This window comes from Oreochromis aureus, linkage group 7, assembly GCF_013358895.1.
Source record: "Oreochromis aureus strain Israel breed Guangdong linkage group 7, ZZ_aureus, whole genome shotgun sequence".
In the NCBI taxonomy this organism is placed as follows: Eukaryota; Metazoa; Chordata; class Actinopteri; order Cichliformes; family Cichlidae; genus Oreochromis; species Oreochromis aureus.
Window position 1 is genome coordinate 34,776,273 of NC_052948.1, and position 20,424 is coordinate 34,796,696.

The 20,424-nt window shown below is 41.8% G+C and overlaps 1 protein-coding gene across 2 annotated transcripts in view; it reads left to right on the forward strand.

The window, feature by feature from the left end:
* Positions 1-18,824: 18,824 nt before the first annotated feature.
* Positions 18,825-20,424, forward strand: part of whrna (whirlin a) — a 209,183-nt gene continuing 207,583 nt past the window's right edge. For both annotated transcript variants that reach the window (XM_039614236.1, XM_039614237.1), the window contains exon 1: positions 18,825-20,416. In XM_039614236.1, coding sequence (XP_039470170.1) covers positions 19,673-20,416 — 744 coding nt within the window. In that variant the 5' untranslated portion in view covers positions 18,825-19,672. The remainder of the gene's footprint in view (positions 20,417-20,424) is intronic.

Consider the following 20,424-nt stretch of genomic DNA (forward strand, 5'->3'; position numbering starts at 1 on the left):
CTGCTACAGCGACGTGCAGCCTGTGTGACACTTCTGCAACCCCGCTTCCACAAAAGTTGGAACATTTAGATTGAAATAGTACAGAGACAACATACAGTACCCAGTGTTAAAGCTTTATTAATAATTTAATTAATTTTGAAAAACATGGTTATTTCAAACAAAGTTTGGGACCTAGTGTGTTTTATTTGTTGTTCAGTAATGTGGGCAATGTTATTAGTGGGCCACAAGTCTGGACTGTAGGCAGGCCAGTTGTGTCTTAAAAGCCTAACCAGGGCCAAAGACTCCAAATTTTCTGTGACTAGAAGTCCTATGTAATTTACATTGGACTGCAAAAAATGCTGCCCACATGGAGCCATATAATTCAGCAGAACCAGCATACAGTGTACAGATTGCCCAGATGTGCATTTTACCGATAACATGATGTCTCCCTACACTGTCACAGATTCAAGAACTCTTGTCCAGGTTTTTATGAGGTTTTATCCATATCTAAGATTTTAATTGGATCCGCTTTGCCTGTTTCCACCTTAAATGAGCTTGGGCCCAAAAGTCTATTAAAACGCACAGTATATGGTATTGTGGATGCCGAGCAAACATGCCCCTACATTGGGTGGCTGTAGCTCAGGGGGTATAGCAGGTCATCTACTAATAAGAAGGTTGGAGGTTTGATCCCTGGCTGCGTGTAAAGTATCCTTGGGCAAGATACTAACCCCAAGTTGCTCTCCAATGCATCCATCAGAGTATGAATGTGTCTGAATGTTAGATAGAAAGCACTTCAGTAGAAAAAGCAAAGGTAAAAGTGTGAATGGGTGAATGAGGTAAGTTGTACAAAGTGCTTCGCGTGCTCACATAGAGTGCTATATATGAAACAGTCCACAGTGCTCCCGCTGTGGAGTCCAGTACTGGCCTGAAATGTTAGACACATCTGGGCCCCAGTTGGGCAGCACATGGCATGTGCTGACTGTGGGCTGTGCACATTAAGCACAATGGGGCCCATTATGGGCCCACAGTGGGCTGCCCACAGAATTCCCTGTTGGGACCCCAAAACTGTTATGTGACCCGCATTGGTTTTCTGTGGCCAAGCCAACTGTGGGCTTTCCCACAGAAAACTGCTGTGAGCTCTGTGTGGGTACACCCACCTGGGGCCCACATGGGATAAGTGTGGGTATGCCCTGCCACAGAGCCCCACAACTTACCCACGTCTGCCCACTGTGGGCTCACTTGAGCATGGTTGCTGGGTGAATAAATGTCAGAATTATTGATAATTTTACATTGACAAACATTATAATTCATCTTTTAGTCTGTTTATGTATAGATTTTCAGAGTGATGAATCCATCCCCATCTTCACATCGGAAAGGCTCATGACCTGTGGAATGCTATTCCAAAAAGCAGTCATGTTGCTAATTAGTATAATCACTTGTATGTTCATTGTTATTTTCCATGTATTGCCTTTGCTCTGTTTAAAAAAAAGTATTAAATGAACTGTAAATGATTGCAGTCTGTTCTCTCCAGTTTACACAAGGAAGCACAGATGTAATCTTTAAATTGTCAGATACAATACAGAGACATAATTCTTAATAATACTCACACATCTCATTTTTTCCCCCAATTTTCATTTCAGTCACAGAAAAAATAAAACTGTCAGTTCATATCTGAAGATGTCAAAAGTTTTATATCACATTAAATGATCCCAATATCTTTTTTTTAATCAGGCAGAACTTTTTCTGTCATTCACACGAGGTGAACTAAAGAAAAAAAAAATCAAACACTCCATGTTAGTCTAGTATGCCGTATTATTTAGTTGGCGCATGACCCATACAGGGTTTTCAATAAGGATACTGATACTGATATTTGGTGTATTTTTGAACCAACAAGATGATTCCGAAAGAGCTATTAGCCAAAGTTGTATAATGGCTCCATTACACTGAGTTCTCTTTTCAATAATTAATGAGTCATCTGGTTCTCCCACTTGGGATGTCTCAGCATGAAATAAATAAATAAATGAGGAAACTGGGCAAGTGTAAGACAAAAGAAGAAGTGGCATGCCTAAAACAGTCCCCAACAGATGAACAGTATGTGAAAGCCATGTCTTTAAAAATACAAGAAAAGGCCAGCAAAGACCTGACTGATGCATTTGGCCTTTCAGCTGAGCCATCAATCACTGAAGCCTCATCAGAAATAGTCTCAGTAGAAGGGTGCCCATCAAGAAGTCATTCTAAAAAAAAAGGGGGAAACTGTGAAAAAAAATGAGGGTGCACAAAAACTGTACGGGAATCAGTGGGAACTGGTCTTTTGGAGTGATGAACCCAAATTTGAAATCTGGAGGTCAGTAGAGGGGTGCAAAATGAGTGTCTACAGCCTTCTGTAAAACACAGTGGAGGCTCTTTCATGGTGGCTTTTTCAAAATCGATGGAAGTATGAATGCAGAAAAGTATCGACAGATTGTGATCAACTTCCAATTCCGCCTGGAAATCATTTGATTGGCAAGAGCTTAATTTTTCAGCATTTAAAAGCAAACCCAGATAGAAGAGAGCTATCAGTTATGGATTAGCTTCCCCAGAGCCCGGACCTCCACATGAGGATCTTGGCAGAGAAGGGAACAGAAGAAGTGTAATGTAACTAAAAAATAACAAAGAAGAACTTTGGAATACTTCAAGAAGCCTGGAGAACTATTTGTGAAGACTGCTTAAAGCAATTACAAGAAAGCTTGCCTAAGACAGTTCAGGCTGTGTTGAAGAATTGAAATGGCCATACCAAATGCTGACTTTCAAGCTTGTTCGGATCGTTTTCATGTACGTTTCAAAATTTCAATAAATTGTTGTTCCAATTTTGTCTATATAGTAAAATATAAAGACATGAAGGGTGATTCTGGGTGCAGAATACTGTAGGTGTCACATTTTGGCAAGCACTGTATGACATTAAAAAAAGACCACAGGCACTTCATCTGATAGATCGGCTTCGATAGTACTTCCAGTGCTAGAGGAGAAATATTAAATCTTGTATCTTGTGGTTTGTATGTTTGGGGGGGAAGGTTATGCTTTTAATAAATATTGATGTGGCTATTTTTATCTTAAGAAATAATGCGAGTAGTAAAATCCACTGGCAAATGAAAATTACACCTACCAACATGCTTGTCAATACACCCCCTGAATCTTAGCAACTGCACACCCACATGGAATGATTTCAGATTGATCCCTCTACAGTTGTTTGTTTGTTTTTGCAGTAACTAGCGTGGGGTTTAATGCTACAGACAGATGGCTTGGAAACCAAGTGTAATCCAGCATCTTTAACTTGTATGCATAATTAGATTTGGGTGTTTCTCAGGTCTGCTGTTGCTGACTTGACGGATACTTTGCGGAATTACTGTATTAGTCTGTGGTTTGGCTCCCAAAGTTATCCTGAGGCTTAAAGCTGCATCTCTTCCCTTAACTGAATACATTTTATGAAAATAATTGTTGCCAGAGGGAGGATTTAGAGGGTTTTTCACCTAGAATATTAAACTTCTTGCCAACTAATAGGCTTCAAAAATCTTATAATTGCTTCACTTTTCCTGCAAGGCATTCAAACAGTTATAGTGAGCATTAACTTAGCAATTTAGCTTTTTACACATTGTTTACTGTATGTGTATAAAGCATCCAACTACCTCTGGGAGATATATCTGAATAGAAATTGCATTTGAAGCTGCAGGTAAAAGTGCTGGTGCTGGTGTGTGCTGGTATTTTAATAATGTTGCAGAATAGAAACTCTACTTTAAAGAAAAGAAAAGCAAAAAGTACATATTTTCAGATAAAAACATCCTTTATACAACAAATGTGGGCTATTCTGTGTTTGATGACTGTGATTTAGGTGATTGTCAATAAAAGGCATTTTTTATTATTTGACTGTCCTGCTGACTTTGCATGATTAACAATTAAAAAAACCTGAACAAAAATCTAAAACAAAGTATTGTGGCTCACTTTGCTTTCTTTTTGAGTCAGCTTACCTCTTAATGGCCATCACATGTAAACAGAAGGTTTAACCAGCAGGAAGATGGTCACAGCCAAAGTTGTGTATCTTAAATTGATCACATTAAGAATACCCCTCTGCATCATACAGGTCAAACAGTAGACTGAAACATGAAAACATGAACTACCGCTACTGGCTCGCTATGGGGCTGATTACTGTCCATTAAATGGACTGACACCATGGGTGAAGTGGGTGAAAATACAAAGGTATCAGGGTTTGGTTAGGGTTACCACCTATAATGATTTTGACCCCAGAGTACATGGTTAACCAGTGATCTGAAATCCAACATAAAGGCCTAAGAATGTGAGATGATATCTTACTATAGCCACAACTCCTCTGTAATGCTCCTGGAAAGTCGGAGGTTTTGGGATTGGGCAAAATTATTATCCCTAAAGCAGCCAGTTGAGGTGGTTAAGAAATATCTAAGATACTTTACAAGTGAACCTCTCCGTGAATCGCTACCTTATCGTGGTGGAGGGGTTTGTGTGTCACAGGGATCCCAGGGGCTATGTTGTCTGGGGGCTTTTGCCCCCTGGTAGGGTCTCCCATGGCAAATTGGTCCTGGGTGAGGGACCAGACAAAGAGCGATTCAGAAGACCCGTATGAAAAGAACATCGAGGGAACAGTTTACCCTGCCCGGGATAGGGTTACCGGGGCCCCGCCCTGGAGCCAGGCCCGGGGAGGGTGCCCGAGGGCGAGCGTCTGGTGGCCGGGCCTTAGTCCATGGGGCCCGGCCGGGCACAGCCCGAAGAGGAGACATGGGCCCATCCTCCCGCAGGCCCACCACCCGCAGGAGGCGCCATAGGGGTCGGGTGCAATGTGTGTCGGGCGGCGGCCAGGAGCGGAGGCCCTGGCGGACCGATCCCCGGCTGCCAAGACTGGCATCGAAAGGAGCCAGTTGAGGTGGTTCGGGCATCTGACAAGGATGCCCCCTGGGCGCCTCCTGGGTGAGGTGTTCCGGGCATGTCCCACCGGGAGGAGGCCCAGGGCAGACCCAGGACGCGCTGGAGAGATTATATCTCTCGGCTGGCCTGGGAACGCCTTGGTGTTCCCCCGGATGAGCTGGAGGAGGTGGCTGGGGAGAGGGAGGTCTGGGCTTCTCTGCTTAGGCTGCTGCCCCCGCGACCCGACTTCGGATAAAGCGGATGAGGATGGATGGATGGACTTTACAAGTGAAGTGTTTTAGGCATGCTCAACATTAACAATGCTAGCATACGTGAGACAGTTAATGTCTCTCTGTTGGCTTTTGAACAACTCAGCATCACCTCCTGAAATACTGGAGTCAGTGGTGAAGGAGAAGTGTTGAGGGCTGTGCAAAAAGTCCCGGGCTGGAACAGTAATTCTCATCCTCGGTGTGTTACAGCTGAATTCTAAACATCAGTGTCTTTAGATCCTTCCCAAGTGTAAAAGACGACTCGTGATTTAGTTTTTTAGTTTTTTTTATTTTTATGTTCCTCAGTTGTTTAATTTATAACCTTGTTGCAGTAAGATTTCCTGGGTTTAATCAGCAGCAGAACAAACTTGAAGCCTTAAACAAAATGTCTTAAAACATGCGGTTGTATAGTGTTTCACATTATTTCATTTATTCCAAATTTGTGCGAGTAAATATAGAAATGCAGCTGCAATGACAATAAAGTAAAAGACTAGACATGGATGTGAACACCGCATACTTAAAAAAAAAAAAAACTCTTTGCAAGGTCAGACTTCCAGGAAACAGACAAAGGCATTTGATGAGAAACACTGAATCAGTGTTTTTATTATTATTGTGTGTTTACTTTGAGATACAAATGAGACAGTAGATTCAATTACAATAATCTTAAGACTGTCCAAAAAGTTCATTATCTTTCCTCTCTAGCTTCACTCCTTCAGGTCTCCCCATGTCTCCACCTCAGTGTAAGATGATCCATGGGTGGTGCAGACTCACTCAGCAGTACAACTCCTCTCATCACTGAGAGCTGAACTCATCTGAGCAGCCCGAGACCTTGGCACCAGGCTCTGCTGCGAGCTGTCATCTATCAGCAAAATGTCAACCACAACGCTCTCTCAGATGAGAAATTAAAAGGAAGGAACGGAGCAAGAGATGAACGCAGTTCGAGTGGCTGCATGCCAAAAATATCTTAGTTACTGTAAGTTCCACAAAGATTGCCATAAGGAACCTTATACCTCAGAGAATCAAGGCTCAGACCAGGATTCTCTGAACGCTCTCATCCTGTGCAGTCTGCATAAATGTAAGGACAACGGTTATCACTGAATGCACTTCACACTTTACAATAAGAGTCACTTTTTCTTCCTGGAAAGGCTGGGACCGTTCTGTGTTGAGTTTGCATGTTCTCCCTGTGCATCAGTAGGTTTTCCCTGAGTGCTCTCAATACTTCCTTCAACACAGCTGTCCGGAGTGTGCCCTGCTTTCCTCCCACCCATCCAATAGGTTAGTGTGATAGCAGGGTATGGTTTGTGGCCTAGCTGTGGGGGGAGATCTGAGACAGCATCAGCTCACAAACTCTACAACATCCTTTTCTGGTTTTATACCCACTTAAATCTATTTTTCTTTAAATGCAACATCCTTTTTCCATCTTACTGTACAGTCATATATGCCAGTGTTTGAAGAGTCCTTTCACAAGTTGTAGCTTAAAGCGTTTGTTTCTTTTTACATATTTATCAGTGGACCCGTATGGAACGATGAATTGTCAAGCTTTAATCAGAATCTGTGATTAAACCTGAACCTCTGACTCTTGCTTTGAAATGCAGACTTCGGGTTCTTTCTGGTGCCGCAGAGCTCTAGCTGCCAGCTTTCTGTTTACAGAGCCAGACTAGGCAGATTGGCTCTATCTGCTCCACGGTGTGCAGGGAGACCAGCGGTGATCTGAATGTGCAGATTTAAGACACATGCTGATTCTTGATTGATGTCAAGCTTATCTCTGCAGATTATCTGACTAGACACTTGCAGCGAGCTAAATCACAGGCCTGCATGCTGCCTGTGATTTGCGGTGTGTGTGTGTGTGTGTGTGTGTGTGTGTGGGCCTGTTTGTTCGTATAAATTGTCTGAAACTGTGTCAGCTGTCCATCCTCTGCTGACATTCCTGCAGCAGCGGCCCCTGATAAAATAATCAATCACAAACCAACGCAGCATGGGTATTTTTAGGTTTGGATCAATGCTGTGTGCTGAAGTCAGTGGACAGGCCAGTCAAATTGCCACAATCAGGAGTGTTTATTATTATGTTAACCTCAGCAGAAATTAATTGCTTTAGCCAGATGTCCTCTGTGATTGCAAATCATGTCTGCTTGTAATCATAACAGTTTGGCCTCAGAACACATAATGGCTGATTAACACAAAGGCTTTTGTAAAGCTTTGGTATCTTTGATGTTGTCCCAAATCTGTTTAATCTGGCAGTAAATAAGAAAACAAATTGATTAAATAATATATAATACCAGATATATTTTTAATGCACTCTCTCTTTATTAACTTATCTTTGGATTGTATGTTTTTCTGTTTAAAAAATTGCTTTGTAGGTGGGTTACAGATCAATTTCATACTGTGAGCCACCTTCTGCAAAAAACAGAAAAGACTGAATAGAAACCCAATTTCTTAGCGCATGTCGACTGTCTTTGGTTCTCGTCACACCCTGTTGAGACTCCCTTTTAAACACCATGAAAGCTTCTCCACAGGGAGCTACTCATGTAGAAAATTGGATAAACTAGAATGCAAATTCACAAAAGTGCTGCCCTGATTTTATTTGATTTAAGCCCTGTTTAAGCAGTGAGATGTGCGGCGTGTGTGTCATTTAGATGTCTCTTTTCAGGTCAAGAAGGCTGTTTTATTTCAACATACTCGGGAGGATGGCCATTAACATCCTCACACAGTAAGACCGTGCTTCCTTCTTTTGGAAATAAGAAATACATGAAAAAGTTCAAGAATTGATTCATTGGAGTTGTGCTTTACAGGATGTTTATAGTAATACATGTATATGAGTCTAATAATAATAATAACTTTTAAAAGAAACCCCCACATCTCCCACAAACTTAGAACCAATCATGAGAGTTCTCTACCTGTAAAAATATTTGAACACGTTATGATTTATTGTATCATCGCACAGTCAGAGCTAGTGTTGAGAAGCTGTTCCACCATTTTTTTAATCTCACTGTAGAGAAATTGATTGCCCTTCAGCAGAGGGCATAAGTGAGATAGGCCTCAGTGTATGTAAGTAAACGGTGCTAACATGAAAAAAAAATGTCTTTATGTAGACGAGAAAGGGACACACACTTTTTCCCCAAAATTTAGTATTTTTAATATGACTACGGACATTACATATAGTTACACTTGTGCCCTGAGAGACATATTAATTATATTAATTGCATTTCTGAAAGTATTAAAAAACTTATTGTTGTTGTTGTTGTTGTTTTTTAAATAAATGTCAGTTTTGGCACACTAATACTTAAAATGTTCAACACCTTTATGTTATAACTATGCTAACTCATGAATGGTGTTTTTTTTTTTATTTCATCAGTTATTAACAAGTATTTAATGGATCACAATAAATCTGTTCATTTTCATTAAATTGTTATTATATGGATCACCTCACATTTAGGACAGCATCATCGTCGTCCTTTTTGACCAAATTACTGTAGATATAATACTAAACAGCCTGACTTTTGTTATGTGTTGTCCATAGCAACAATATTATCATGCTAACATGACAAAGGCGCTTATTATGGCAAAGATATTATCTGTTAAACACAGAGAACACAGTTCTGTTGGGACTATTGTAGCAATATATTTGCATCATGTTACAGATTGTGTGTTTCACAGTGTATCCAAAGTTCAGACCTCTGTTCCATGAAGCAACTCAGTGCAGATTTACATAGGTAATTTTATTTCAAGTAATTCAAATATTAGTATTTTTTTTAAGAAGAAAACTTCATGGCGACATTGATTAATTCAAAGTTTTACTTTCTTCCTGTAGTGTCTTCCCTTAAATTTGTATACATCATTTGGAGCACCTTCTTTTCATTTCCGCCTTCTTCCAGTTAAATCCTATAAGGTTGCAGTGAGCCTTGTACTTAAAACCAAATTAAACCTCCTCTCAGCTGAACAGTCACAGCTGTATTTGAAAGTTAATCGTTGGGACAAGATCAATGTTGCATGACTCATTAATGACTCCAGTCTGAGAGTATTAATGTTTCCGGACTCTCAGTTCATCTTACCTGCAGTCAGTTTCCTCCTACACACTGTTAAGCTGTTGTCTTACACATACAGGTCACACTTTTCTACTCGACTTTCTTGTGTATTCAATTTGTACGTTTAGAGAAGGTGCACGATGCTGATGGAGATTTTTTTCTCAGGATTAAGTGTCCCTCTCTATTGTTTAAGTCCATTTAAATGCAGTGAACATGTTAAGAATAGCTTCAGGTTTCTTTCCTGACTGATTCTTATTGAAAAAAAAATACTTCTAGTGTTATTTAAAAAAAAAAAAAAAGGATAAGTATTTGGGCATTAGGTGTTTCGGAGTAACATGAGTGCAATGACATTATTTAGATAGCACAACCAGCCTGCTAGATGGTCAAATCAAGCCCACTTTGGAAAGTGTGAAAATTGCTGAGAGTTGCAAGCTGCTGTTTAATGTACTTTGTACCAGAAAGCACTGTGCTGGATACAGTTAGAGTCACATCATGAGAGAGGTTGCCAGAGCTGCTAATTTACAAAGACATCACTCGCGGCCTGCCATACTAGACTAAAGCAAAGCACTACAGAAATGTTTGCATGTATATATATATATTTTTTTTTTTGCACTGCTGCCTTACAGTAAGAAAGTCTCAGGTTTGAATCTGCCAGCTTGGATATTTTACAGACTTGGGTCTAGATGATGTTAAAGACGGTGGATATTCCTACCGTGGTCATTTAAGGCACACAGCTCTGGCTGTACACGTATAAACACCACCACCTGCTGTGCAAACATCCAGCTTATGAGGGGGAGCCAATCAGAAGGAAGCTAAAACAGCTTGGTTGAGAAAGAGGATGAACAGAGGGAATACACAGCAGTAAAAATCATGGATCCGGTCTTTTATCCTGCCTCCCTCCCCTCATCCTAAACTGGTCTTGGCAGATGGCTACCCTGACCTGAGCCTGGTTCTGCCAATGGTTTCTTCCCATTAAAAGGGAGTTTTCCCTTCCCACTGTTGCCGAGTGCTTGCTTATAGGCGCTCTTGTTATTGTTTGAGTTTTCTCTGTATTACTGAAGTGTCTTTACCTTACAATTTAAAGCACCTGGAGGCAACTGTTGTTGTGATTTGGGGCAAAATAAGTAAAACTTAATTTAATTTAATTTAATTTTTGTTGAAGGCTGTGAGGCAACCTTCACCTACTCTTCATTAAGAACCCGCATCTGTTTTGTCTGGTTAAAACCAAACCCTCAGTTTTGGCCCTTTAAGTGCAAACATTGTGCCAAAAGAACTGCAGAGGTAGCTTATAATTCTTTATGACTTCATCACTAAGTGCGTCCTTTCAAACCACTCACAGTCCTTTGACCTGTTCCTATATAATGATATTGATTTCTTCAGTTTTAATCATAACACCCTTTTGTTTAAAACACACTTTTTATTTAGCCCATTTATCTCCCATTTCATGAAAACTGATGACTCTGTTAAGCTTTTAATCATAAGTAGTTAAGCCTATTAAGCAAAGTATTTAAGCCTTGTTAAGCCTTCAGAATGATTACACTTAACCATGAAATTTAATTGGGAATAGGTAGCCTTTTTATTTTGGGAAATTCCCATACCCTGTTCCTACTGATCAGCTAAAGGGAACAACATGCAGCCTTTATTTTTTGTCTGACATCACTGGTTAGCTCACAGCAGTCATCTCTTCATTAGCACATTAATTGCTCTGCTGCTATGAGAGAATCTGTCTTTATCCATCACTGGGATTGCATTGCTGGGCGTTTAGCTAAGAGTTTATGCAGTGAAAATTGAAAACTGTGATAAGAGCCAAAATCATTAGGTCTGTGGGTGTTCTCTACAGCTCATTGTGTTCATTGGCCCTTCTTTTGTCTTTCTGTCTGTCCTCCTCTCTCTCTCTGTCATTCAGTTTCTGTGTCACACACTGAGCTCTGTATCTGCTCTGTTTGTTGTGCTGTGGGTGTTCTTCCATTAAATTGCTGTTTGGCTTTGCAGTGTTTTGGCTTTACAGTGAAAAGCCACTCAGAAGGGCCCAATCCGGCCATTACTTTCCATCCCAGAACCCTCTGGCTGAGAACCACTGTGCTGCATCCATCCATCTATCCATCCCTCCATCCATTAGCAGCAGACTAAGCAGGGTATTACAGATGTTCTTCTCCCTAGCACCTATGGTTCACTGAGCTCATCAGCATCTGATATTTAAGGAGCAGCTCAACACCAAGTCATCAGAGTGAGCCAGTGTAACTCAGTGTAACTCAGTTACACTTATCATTATTTACTTGTGGTCCTATAACTGTGTTCCCATGTAACTGCCAAAGAAAGAGACCTTAAAACCTACCTGAACCTGTGGTTCTCATTCATTCCTGTACAAAAACTTTTGTAAATAACCCAAATTAAACGTTTCCCTGCCAGACTTGGGTCTTGCTTAAGAGTTCAGTTGCGTACTTTGGCCTTGACAGAGGCATTTCCAGGCCAGGTGACACATATAATCTTTCAGCAAATTCTGGGTTGACCCCTGGTTCCCCCTTAGTTTGGGCATGCCTTGAAGGGATCCTCATTTTATGCCCCAACTGGCCCCTTTCAACATGAAGAAAAAGCAGCTCCGAGCTCTCTCTGCAAGTCTGAGCTCCCCATCCTATCTCTAAGGCTAAGCATAGCAAGCCTAAAGAAGGAATATATTCTCAAACCCCTACATACAGATCTGGGCTTGAAGCAGTGGCCTTCTTGCTGTGAAGTTTTGGAAAAGTTCTAACAACCTTAAATACATGCAAACTGAACTAAACATGCCATAGTTTTAAGGCTGGTTGCAGAACAAAGTGTGCACTGAAAGACCACATAAGAATGTCACTGTAAAACAAAATAGCTAAAAACTATGATTTTTGCTCAATTTACTTGTTTCATAATCACTGAAAGTCAAATTTGCAAACCCACACCAAACTCTATTTTGTCCTATAAATCCAATGTGAAGACTTTTTTTTTAATGGTGCATAATGGGGTTTATTTAAAAAGTACTATTTGCTGGACAAACTTAATCTATTTTGCTTGACATCGTTTATCCAGCTCCACTACTGCTGGCCACAGACTCACTGTGGAGCCTAAAGCTCATTTACAATGAGCAACTCCTTTCATGTCATCACAATGTATTGATAATCTTACCACCCATTTTTGGTCAATAGTAATGGCCAACTATAGAAACTGCAAAACTTGAAGTAATGAAATGTCATTGTGTCATTTCCAGCGGTCTTAAAAAAGAACATTTTTCCAAATTTGGATAACATAGATATAGATAGACAGTCACAATTTTTCCTCAAACCCTAAAATCACTACTTTGCAAGTGTTCACTGTCATTCTAATTTTACTGTGAAACCAATTTTGCACTCACCTTTTATTGTTTGTCACACTGAAAGCTGTAATTGGAAACATTTTCGTTATTGTAGGCCGCAATATGTCCTCTCAACGAGACAGGATTATTGTCCAAAGACATTTTGCAGCTGTGCTGGTGATTTATGTCTGACCAGGCTGACTTCTACAACCAGCCCCTGTCTTACACTAAGCACTTGGGGAAACCATTTCTTAGATTGTGGTGAGTTAGACATGGATTAAATTTTTAATAAATCCAAGACTCATGCAATTTTCTTACACTTTCTACAGAATACTCTAGATTACACTCTAGATTTTTCAGTTATGAAACTGCTCTTTATTCCTTTGTATCTATTCTGCATTTTTTCACTCCAGAAAGCCACTTGCCTAGTTTAATGGTAAAACAAACAACATCCAAAAACAGGAACAAACCACTAGTAGCTGCTGTAATAGCCAGAATCTGGATTACTAAGTGTTGCCGTTGATATAGGGTGATTGGGCCAGGCTTGCAGAAGCAGCTGGTCAATCCAGAGGCTGGATGGTGTCAAGGACCTGGGTTTGAGGGACCGAGGGTTCACGAGCAGTCTTTGGACTTGTTTATATTTTTGATGGCATGTGTGTGTGTGTTGTGCTGCAGTCCCTGTTTTCCTGCTTGCAGGTGTGTGTGTGTGTGTGTGTGTGTGCGTGCGCACGGTAGGCTGGTTTACATGCACCATCAGGCCTGATGAGTGTGCCCTGCCAGGCCAGGTGGCTGGCCACACCCAACGATGATGACACACACCTGCAGCTGATCAGCTTCGTCGGGGGAGCTACTAAGCAGTGCGGCTGAGCTGTCTTCGACGCTGAATCGTTGTGTGACTACCCGTCGGTGTTCTCAGCAAAGTCAGTGAGTGTTAGTCTGTCGCTATTTAGGTGTGTGTTAACGGCTGCCTCTGTGGATTTTCCAGCAGGAGTGCAAGAATGAGAGGGCAGTGAGTGCGAAGACACGGAGTACGAGCACTGTGAAGAAGACACGGAACGGGAATGGGCGCATGGGGATTCGTAGTTGTGTAATTATTTACTACACTGTAAATAAACGTACTGCTTTCATCGCAGAGTCCTGCGTTTGGATTCTAAGTATTATATATAGTATTAAGATATGTCTATACTGGAACTAAAGGATATGTAATGTTATCGGTGTGGGTAAAGATATGGGTATGTGAGTTTGTGATTTAAAAAGTTCTCCAACTGAACTACTACACAGTATTCACTGAATCAGAGTTAATTAGACTTTTTCCAGTGCAACATTCCTTCAGAGTCATTTACTTTTGACTTCTGTTAACATCCTTTTTAACAGCATAACCAACCATATATATAGTAATTACCTTATGAAACTTAACAATAAAAAACTGGCCACAAATAAAAAATACTTTCAGAAATGTTAAATATTTTTAAATCATTAAGATTACATAAACCTCTAGCCCCATGTTAGCTGGGATAGGCTCCAGCCCCCCGACGACCCTGACAGGGTAAGCAGAAGAGAATGGATGAATGAGTAGGCCATGAGCTCTACAGAGGTTGGACACCCAAAAATGAAGACATCACTTTGTATACCACAGCAGCATCATTAATAGTCTTACCCTGGCCAGCCCTGTAGAAATGGTCTGCCTCTACCAGTAGCACCCACTGAAAAGTGGGGCCACACCAACTCAATCTTTACCAACCACTTTGCTGGTAATACTACATGCCCCTTCAGGCTTTTCCCCCCAAATGAAATGCAAAGTATGATGGATGATGGATATTTCAGACTAATTGGAAAGGTGATGGTAGTGAGCAATCCAAAGGTACAGTAGCAGGAATATTTGGAGCAGTTGAGAGATGCAAACGGACAAACATAATGTTATAATTACCAAAAGTTGACTCCAAAAGCAACCGTTTTAAAAGCTTTATTTACAGGTGTTTGGAATTTAACAATGCTGGAAATAGCAGCAGGGAATTGTGCAGGTAAGAGTCTGATTACAGGAACATGGCAGGAAATCACTGCCAGAAAAAAACAAAACAAAAACACGACTTAGACTCAGCTAGAGGTAAGTGTTTCAAAGGCAATATTAATTTCAGAATGAAGTGGAGCCAGTTATCTTGGTCAGCAGACAGCAGACACTGACTGGCTGGAAGAGTCCAGGGAGGAGGGGGTAGAGCAGTGAAGAGTGGGGCAGACAACTAAGTTACAGGTGAGTATTCCCTAGGTAGCTGGTAGCCAACTTGTGATCACAGGTTGAAGTGCCTGCGGGGTTGCACTCAGGAATACCCACAGCAATGCAGGAATGACAAAGAGGAAACTTCAGCCACCAGGAATCACTGGAAACAGACAAGAGGAAGGTGAAACAGGGCACAAAGCAAAAATGAGCTCTGAGCATTAGGGAGCCAATTACCACCATCGAAATGACAACAATCTGGAGAATGAAGGCACAAGCAGGTCTTTAAATGCTTCTCGCTGATGAGAGGATGAGAGACAGAAGTGACGGCTGAACCCTGGGAAACAGAGCAGGTGGGCCCAGCCAGAACAGCCGTCCCATAAATCCACCTGAGAACAGAGAGAGAGAGAGAAAGTAAAGTAAAACACAAAAACCTCCGGATTGCCCCGGCCACCACACATAAAGGGCAGACCAGGCATAAGTTTTTAACTTTTATGGGCAGAGATGCATGCCCGCACATTCCTGTAGTGATCTGGAATGACAAGATTTAACAGTATTTACTAAATGAGTCTGTAGCAAATGCCAGAACTGTTTATCCCTGTTACCAGTATCACTGTGACTGTTTTGATAATTAGTAACTTGTTTAATCAGTCAAAAACTGTGAAATACTCTCTGGTTTGACTTTCTCACATATTTGATTGTTGCCTTTTTCTGTTTTCTGTCAACTTTTGTTGTCGTTGTTGTTGTTTTTAAGCTGCTGTCTAAAGAAAAAACAAGTAAGGACAATTAATTTGTAAAATTGGTGTTGGAAATAATTTTCTGATTAATGTCTAATAGAGAGACAGTTGTAGACACAATATGAAGCAATTTTTCTATGGAAACAAACTATCAATATCCCAATGAGCTTATTTGGAGGAAGAAGATTGACACTGGGAAGCGAGTCATTAACTGATAAACCTCCTGTGAAACTATGCATATCGTCTGAAATGCTTTTGTTTTTATCTCAGTTCCCTGGGTTGCCGCCTGCTGACAGTTCTGCTGTGTCACTTTCAAAAAGCAGAGTGCTGACTTCATCTGTGATTTCAATCGGCTCTGCCTTAACCTCATTTGTTCCTTTAATGGTCAGTGCATTCTCTGTCTTATTGATTCATTTCCAAAGACCATTTTCATTTTCCGAGTTAGTTTCATTTTCCAAGTCTGTTGGTCCATTTTCAACCTCACTAATTACTTTGACATTAGTAATTTTGTCACCCAGCACACCCGGGATCATAATTTCAAATTAAAATGTCACAATGGTTCTTTTTCTGAGAGCAGTCAGCCTTACCACCGCTTCAGTTACTGGTTAATAAAGTGGAATGGATATCTGCACTGGCTTCAGTTTTAAAGGAAGACTCAGCTCTGAAGCTCTGCCAAAACTGCACACCGCCATTTGTCAACACAATGGCCTTGGAGCACAGGGTTTCATTTTGCAGTTGATATCGTCACAGTTTTGTTCTTGTGATCGATCACTCTGGGAGCCGAGCTCAAGTCCACTTTGCTCCTTTTGGCTATAGCTTGAGGCTTCATGGATCAAGGATTGCTAGTTAAACTCCAGAGAGAGACCTGCAGACAAAGATCAATTCCTATTCAGAAAAGGTGGATTACAGGAAAAAATGATCAGAGACAGATACACTGACTTGATGCTGTGTGGTGTTTTCCTTTTGCAAAGTGAGATTTAAGATACAAAAAAAGAGCTTTAAAGTGTTTTATGTCAGTAGAGTGAAACTTTTAGGTTAGAGCTGACAAGACCAGTAAGAAAATGCTGAAACTGTTTATGCTAAATGGACTTTGTATTGTGACAAAAATATATTTTTCTCCTTTGTCAGGTCATAAGATGACTGTGAGACCCACAAATTATTTCATATGTTAATCTGGTTCCTGAAATCACTGAATAAACATCATAATAAACGGTGATTTGATAACAAAGCGTTGCACTAAGTGGCTTTGATTACCCAGACCTAGTAATACCAACACAGGCCCTGATCAGACTGTATTTAAAAAATGGACGTAGATTCCAAGTCTGAAAAGTCAAGCCACTGTGGAAGTGCTTGTATTTATTGGCCAATAGGGGGCAGTCCCTGTGGTTACAAGAAGAACTGCTGAATCTGTCACTGGTTGAAGTATTGCACCAAAAACCTCGTAGTGATTGCTTTTGTTGCTAGCAGATTTCCACGGTTTCCTGTAGTTTTTCATATTTTTCTACAAATATTCTCTAACTACTAACCCAGCGGAAGTAAAACTTGAAAAATCAGAAATAAAGGAGAATCCCCTTCAAAGTAAAAGTTGTGTCTTTTGACTTTGAAAGTGAACCTTCTCCAGTTCCGGTTTGTGTCATACTTTCACAGTTTCACTACAGCTCAGAGAGTAGCTGGACCATGTTTGTCATCAAGTCCTTCACTTCCACTCACATACTGCAGCAATATGGTAGCAATGAAATCAACCACAAGGAGGTTTGGGAATGCACATTTTTCCCTACCGACAGGTCGTTGCCAGGAGATTGCCAGGCCTGTGTGAGTGGGGCCTTATTCACTTAACCCCACATTATCACACATCAAAGACAACACATACAGTTATGTGTTTAGTGGTCATGTGTTTGAAATCCTTTGTTGAAGTCTATGAGAAAGCAACACTCACCTCATCTGCTCTGTGACCTCAGTAAATTCTTTCCTGATGACTTGATAAACTCTATCAATAGTTTCAAGTCAAAATAAATACTGCATTTTGTAAATTATGGTCATTATTTTAGTCATAAAGGATGATAAACCAGAATATGGCAATGTCAGGTCTTTCAGTTTCAGTCAGAGCCACCTTTTGCTCGTGACATCCTGTTTCAACACCAATATGTCAAACCCAATCCGCTCAAAAATTCTTAATGGACCTAATGGATCATTTTGAAGTGGCTACATAAATATATTTTAAATACAATCTATAGTTGTGCCTCGCAGCAAGCCATATTACTCATTACATATTACATAGCATGTAAAATTCCATCAAAAATGCTGCTAAAAGATCCAACAGCACAGACACATTCAACAGTTCCAGTTTAGTAACGCTTTGGTTTAGTTACTCTTTTACTAACTTAGCCAAGCACAACTGCCACTCTGCCATGCCCTAGTTCAGGGGTAGGGAACTCCAGGCCTCGAGAGCCGGTGTCCTGCAGGTTTTAGATGTGTCCTTGATCCAACACAGCTGATTTAAATGGATAAATTAGCTCCTCAACATGTCTTGAAGTTCTCCAGAGGCCTGTTAATGAACTAATCATTTGATTCAGGTGTGGTGACCCAGGGTGATATCTAAAACCTGCAGGACACCGGCTCTCGAGGACTAACGTTCCCTACCCCTGCCCTAGTTTGTCTCAGCCCTAATCTAAAGGCTTAAAATGGTAAATTACACAAAAAAAATCTTATAGTACGGTAGTTATAAAGACTGTTTTTGCACTAAGCAAAAATAATAGTAATAGTAATACATTTATTATTTCAAGCAGATATGAAGCTGGAAGCCAGATCATGTGTAGTCGTGTGTGTGCTTCACCTGTACAGCAGCTTGCTAACCAAACAAACTGGTGTGAGCTGATAACTTTGCACTGCACTGTTCTAATCATATGTGGTAATTTCTAGCTACTGTACCCACCTGAAACATAAACAGAAAACATGGAAGTGACTGTTTCTCTTTATTTTTTTCACAGCCTAAGGTTTCACCATTATGCAAGATAGCTACATGTAAAAGATCAGACTCTTGTATAGAGCCACTTTTCATACCATATGCATCAGGGCACAGAGCTGCACAAATAAATAAAACCAAATGTTTTCTAAACCAGTTTTCTACATTAAAAAAATAAATATTTCCAATCAGACGTTCATGTGTTTGTCGGCACTTTGTTCTTGGTTCCTCTTGTGCCACCCCATTTATAAAATCCTTCAAACGACCCTGAGTAGAGAGCAGTTTAATGTTGTGTCTAATTAAAGATCCATTTACTAACTTATTGGTGTCAGTTGTGACACGAGTGCCTGTTGCTAATTCCCACCTACTAATTGGCTGCATGAGGTTGCGTCATTTCCTGACAGGGGACGGTCAGACGCGAGAGATCCGCCAGTCTTTGCTCAGTCGCTGTAGTAACGTCTGGGAAGCGGACTCTGAGCTGCAGGTCACCGCCGCACTTCAAGCAAACGGATAATAAACGGATAATAAAAACAAAAACCAACAAAGCTCTCTCGTGTGGATGTGCATAGATAGATATTTTTTTGCGAGCTTGAAGTCGTTTGGAAGTAAAACAGTGACCACAGCGGGATATTGAACTCCTCGGGACGCAGGGCAGGAGCCTAAAAATAAGTTTTCATCCTTTTCTGTTTTCTTCATCGACGGAATTGTTATTCCTTTTTGCCGAATTTGTTGGACTGAATGCGTGTAATTTTCAGTCCCGGTGTTTATTCTGACCTGGAGTGGGGCTGTTGACGGCGAGGCGGACACCAGAGAAGCGGCAGCTCGGTAGCCACCTGACCTCCTGGAAAATAAGACGGCAGCTGATGACACGCAGGCTGAGAGCTTTACGTGGCATATTAGTAAGCTCACTGACGGAGTGGGACGAGTTTTCCACGCGGCTGTTACATTCCCAGCCTTGACGCACCGTTTGCGCGTGAAGTTTGCGGAATACTGTTAGCGATATCTAATCAATATTAACGAAATAATTTGGGTGAACGCTGACATTGAGTTGGGCATAATTCTCTGAACTTCTTCTTTCGTGTCTGCGAGAATAACAGCCTGAAGTGGTTCATCTGTCGGTACCGGAGACCATGGGTATTACCGCGCTGCAAGTGCTCCAGTGGTCGTGATGCCAAGCGCCGGTCTGATCCCGCGCGTCCATCCCGTTATGTGCGCTCTCTAACCCCGCAGAAGTGTGGTGCCGTGTCCCGGTCACACCGCCAGGATGAGCAGCACCGACCTGGAGCGCATGTCGCTCAGCTCTTCGGCAAACTCTGTGGCGTCCAGCGCACGGACGCTGTCGGCTAACGTGAGGAAGCTGCACAACGCGCTCAACCTCCTGCTCAACGATTTCGAGAGGGAGCAGTTCATCCACTGCCTGAATGTCTACCACTCCAAACGCAACGTGTACGACCTGGTGCAGACCCTCAATGTCATCCTCAACGCGCCCAGCAAACGGCAACTTCTGCCCATGTTGCGGCTGGTGATCCCCCGCTCTGATCAGCTCCTTTTCGAGCAGTACACCTCGGAGGGCCTATACTTAAAGTCGGATTTAGTTGCAAGCAACGGACACGCCGAGCCGCCCCCGGGCGAATTCCTCAGCGCTAGCCCGACGCCCCCGGGGCATTTCTCTCCGAACAACCCCCCCGAGTTTCAAGTGGCGCTGCGGGGCTCTCCGGACAGCTTCAGCACCAGCAGCGACGGGACAGCTCCCCTGGTACCTCTTCTCGGGAGGAACTTTATCCACGAGCCGCCCGGTGAGCTGCGCCAGGTCACCATGAAGCGGCACAAGAGCAACGAGGGCCTGGGCTTCAGCATTCGCGGCGGCTCGGAGCACGGAGTCGGGATCTACGTGTCCCTGGTGGAGCCCGGGAGCTTGGCGGAGAAAGAGGGTCTCCGGGTCGGTGACCAGATCATGAAAGTCAACGACAAAGTCTTCGATAAAGTCACCCATGCTGAAGCAGTGAAGGTAAGCGT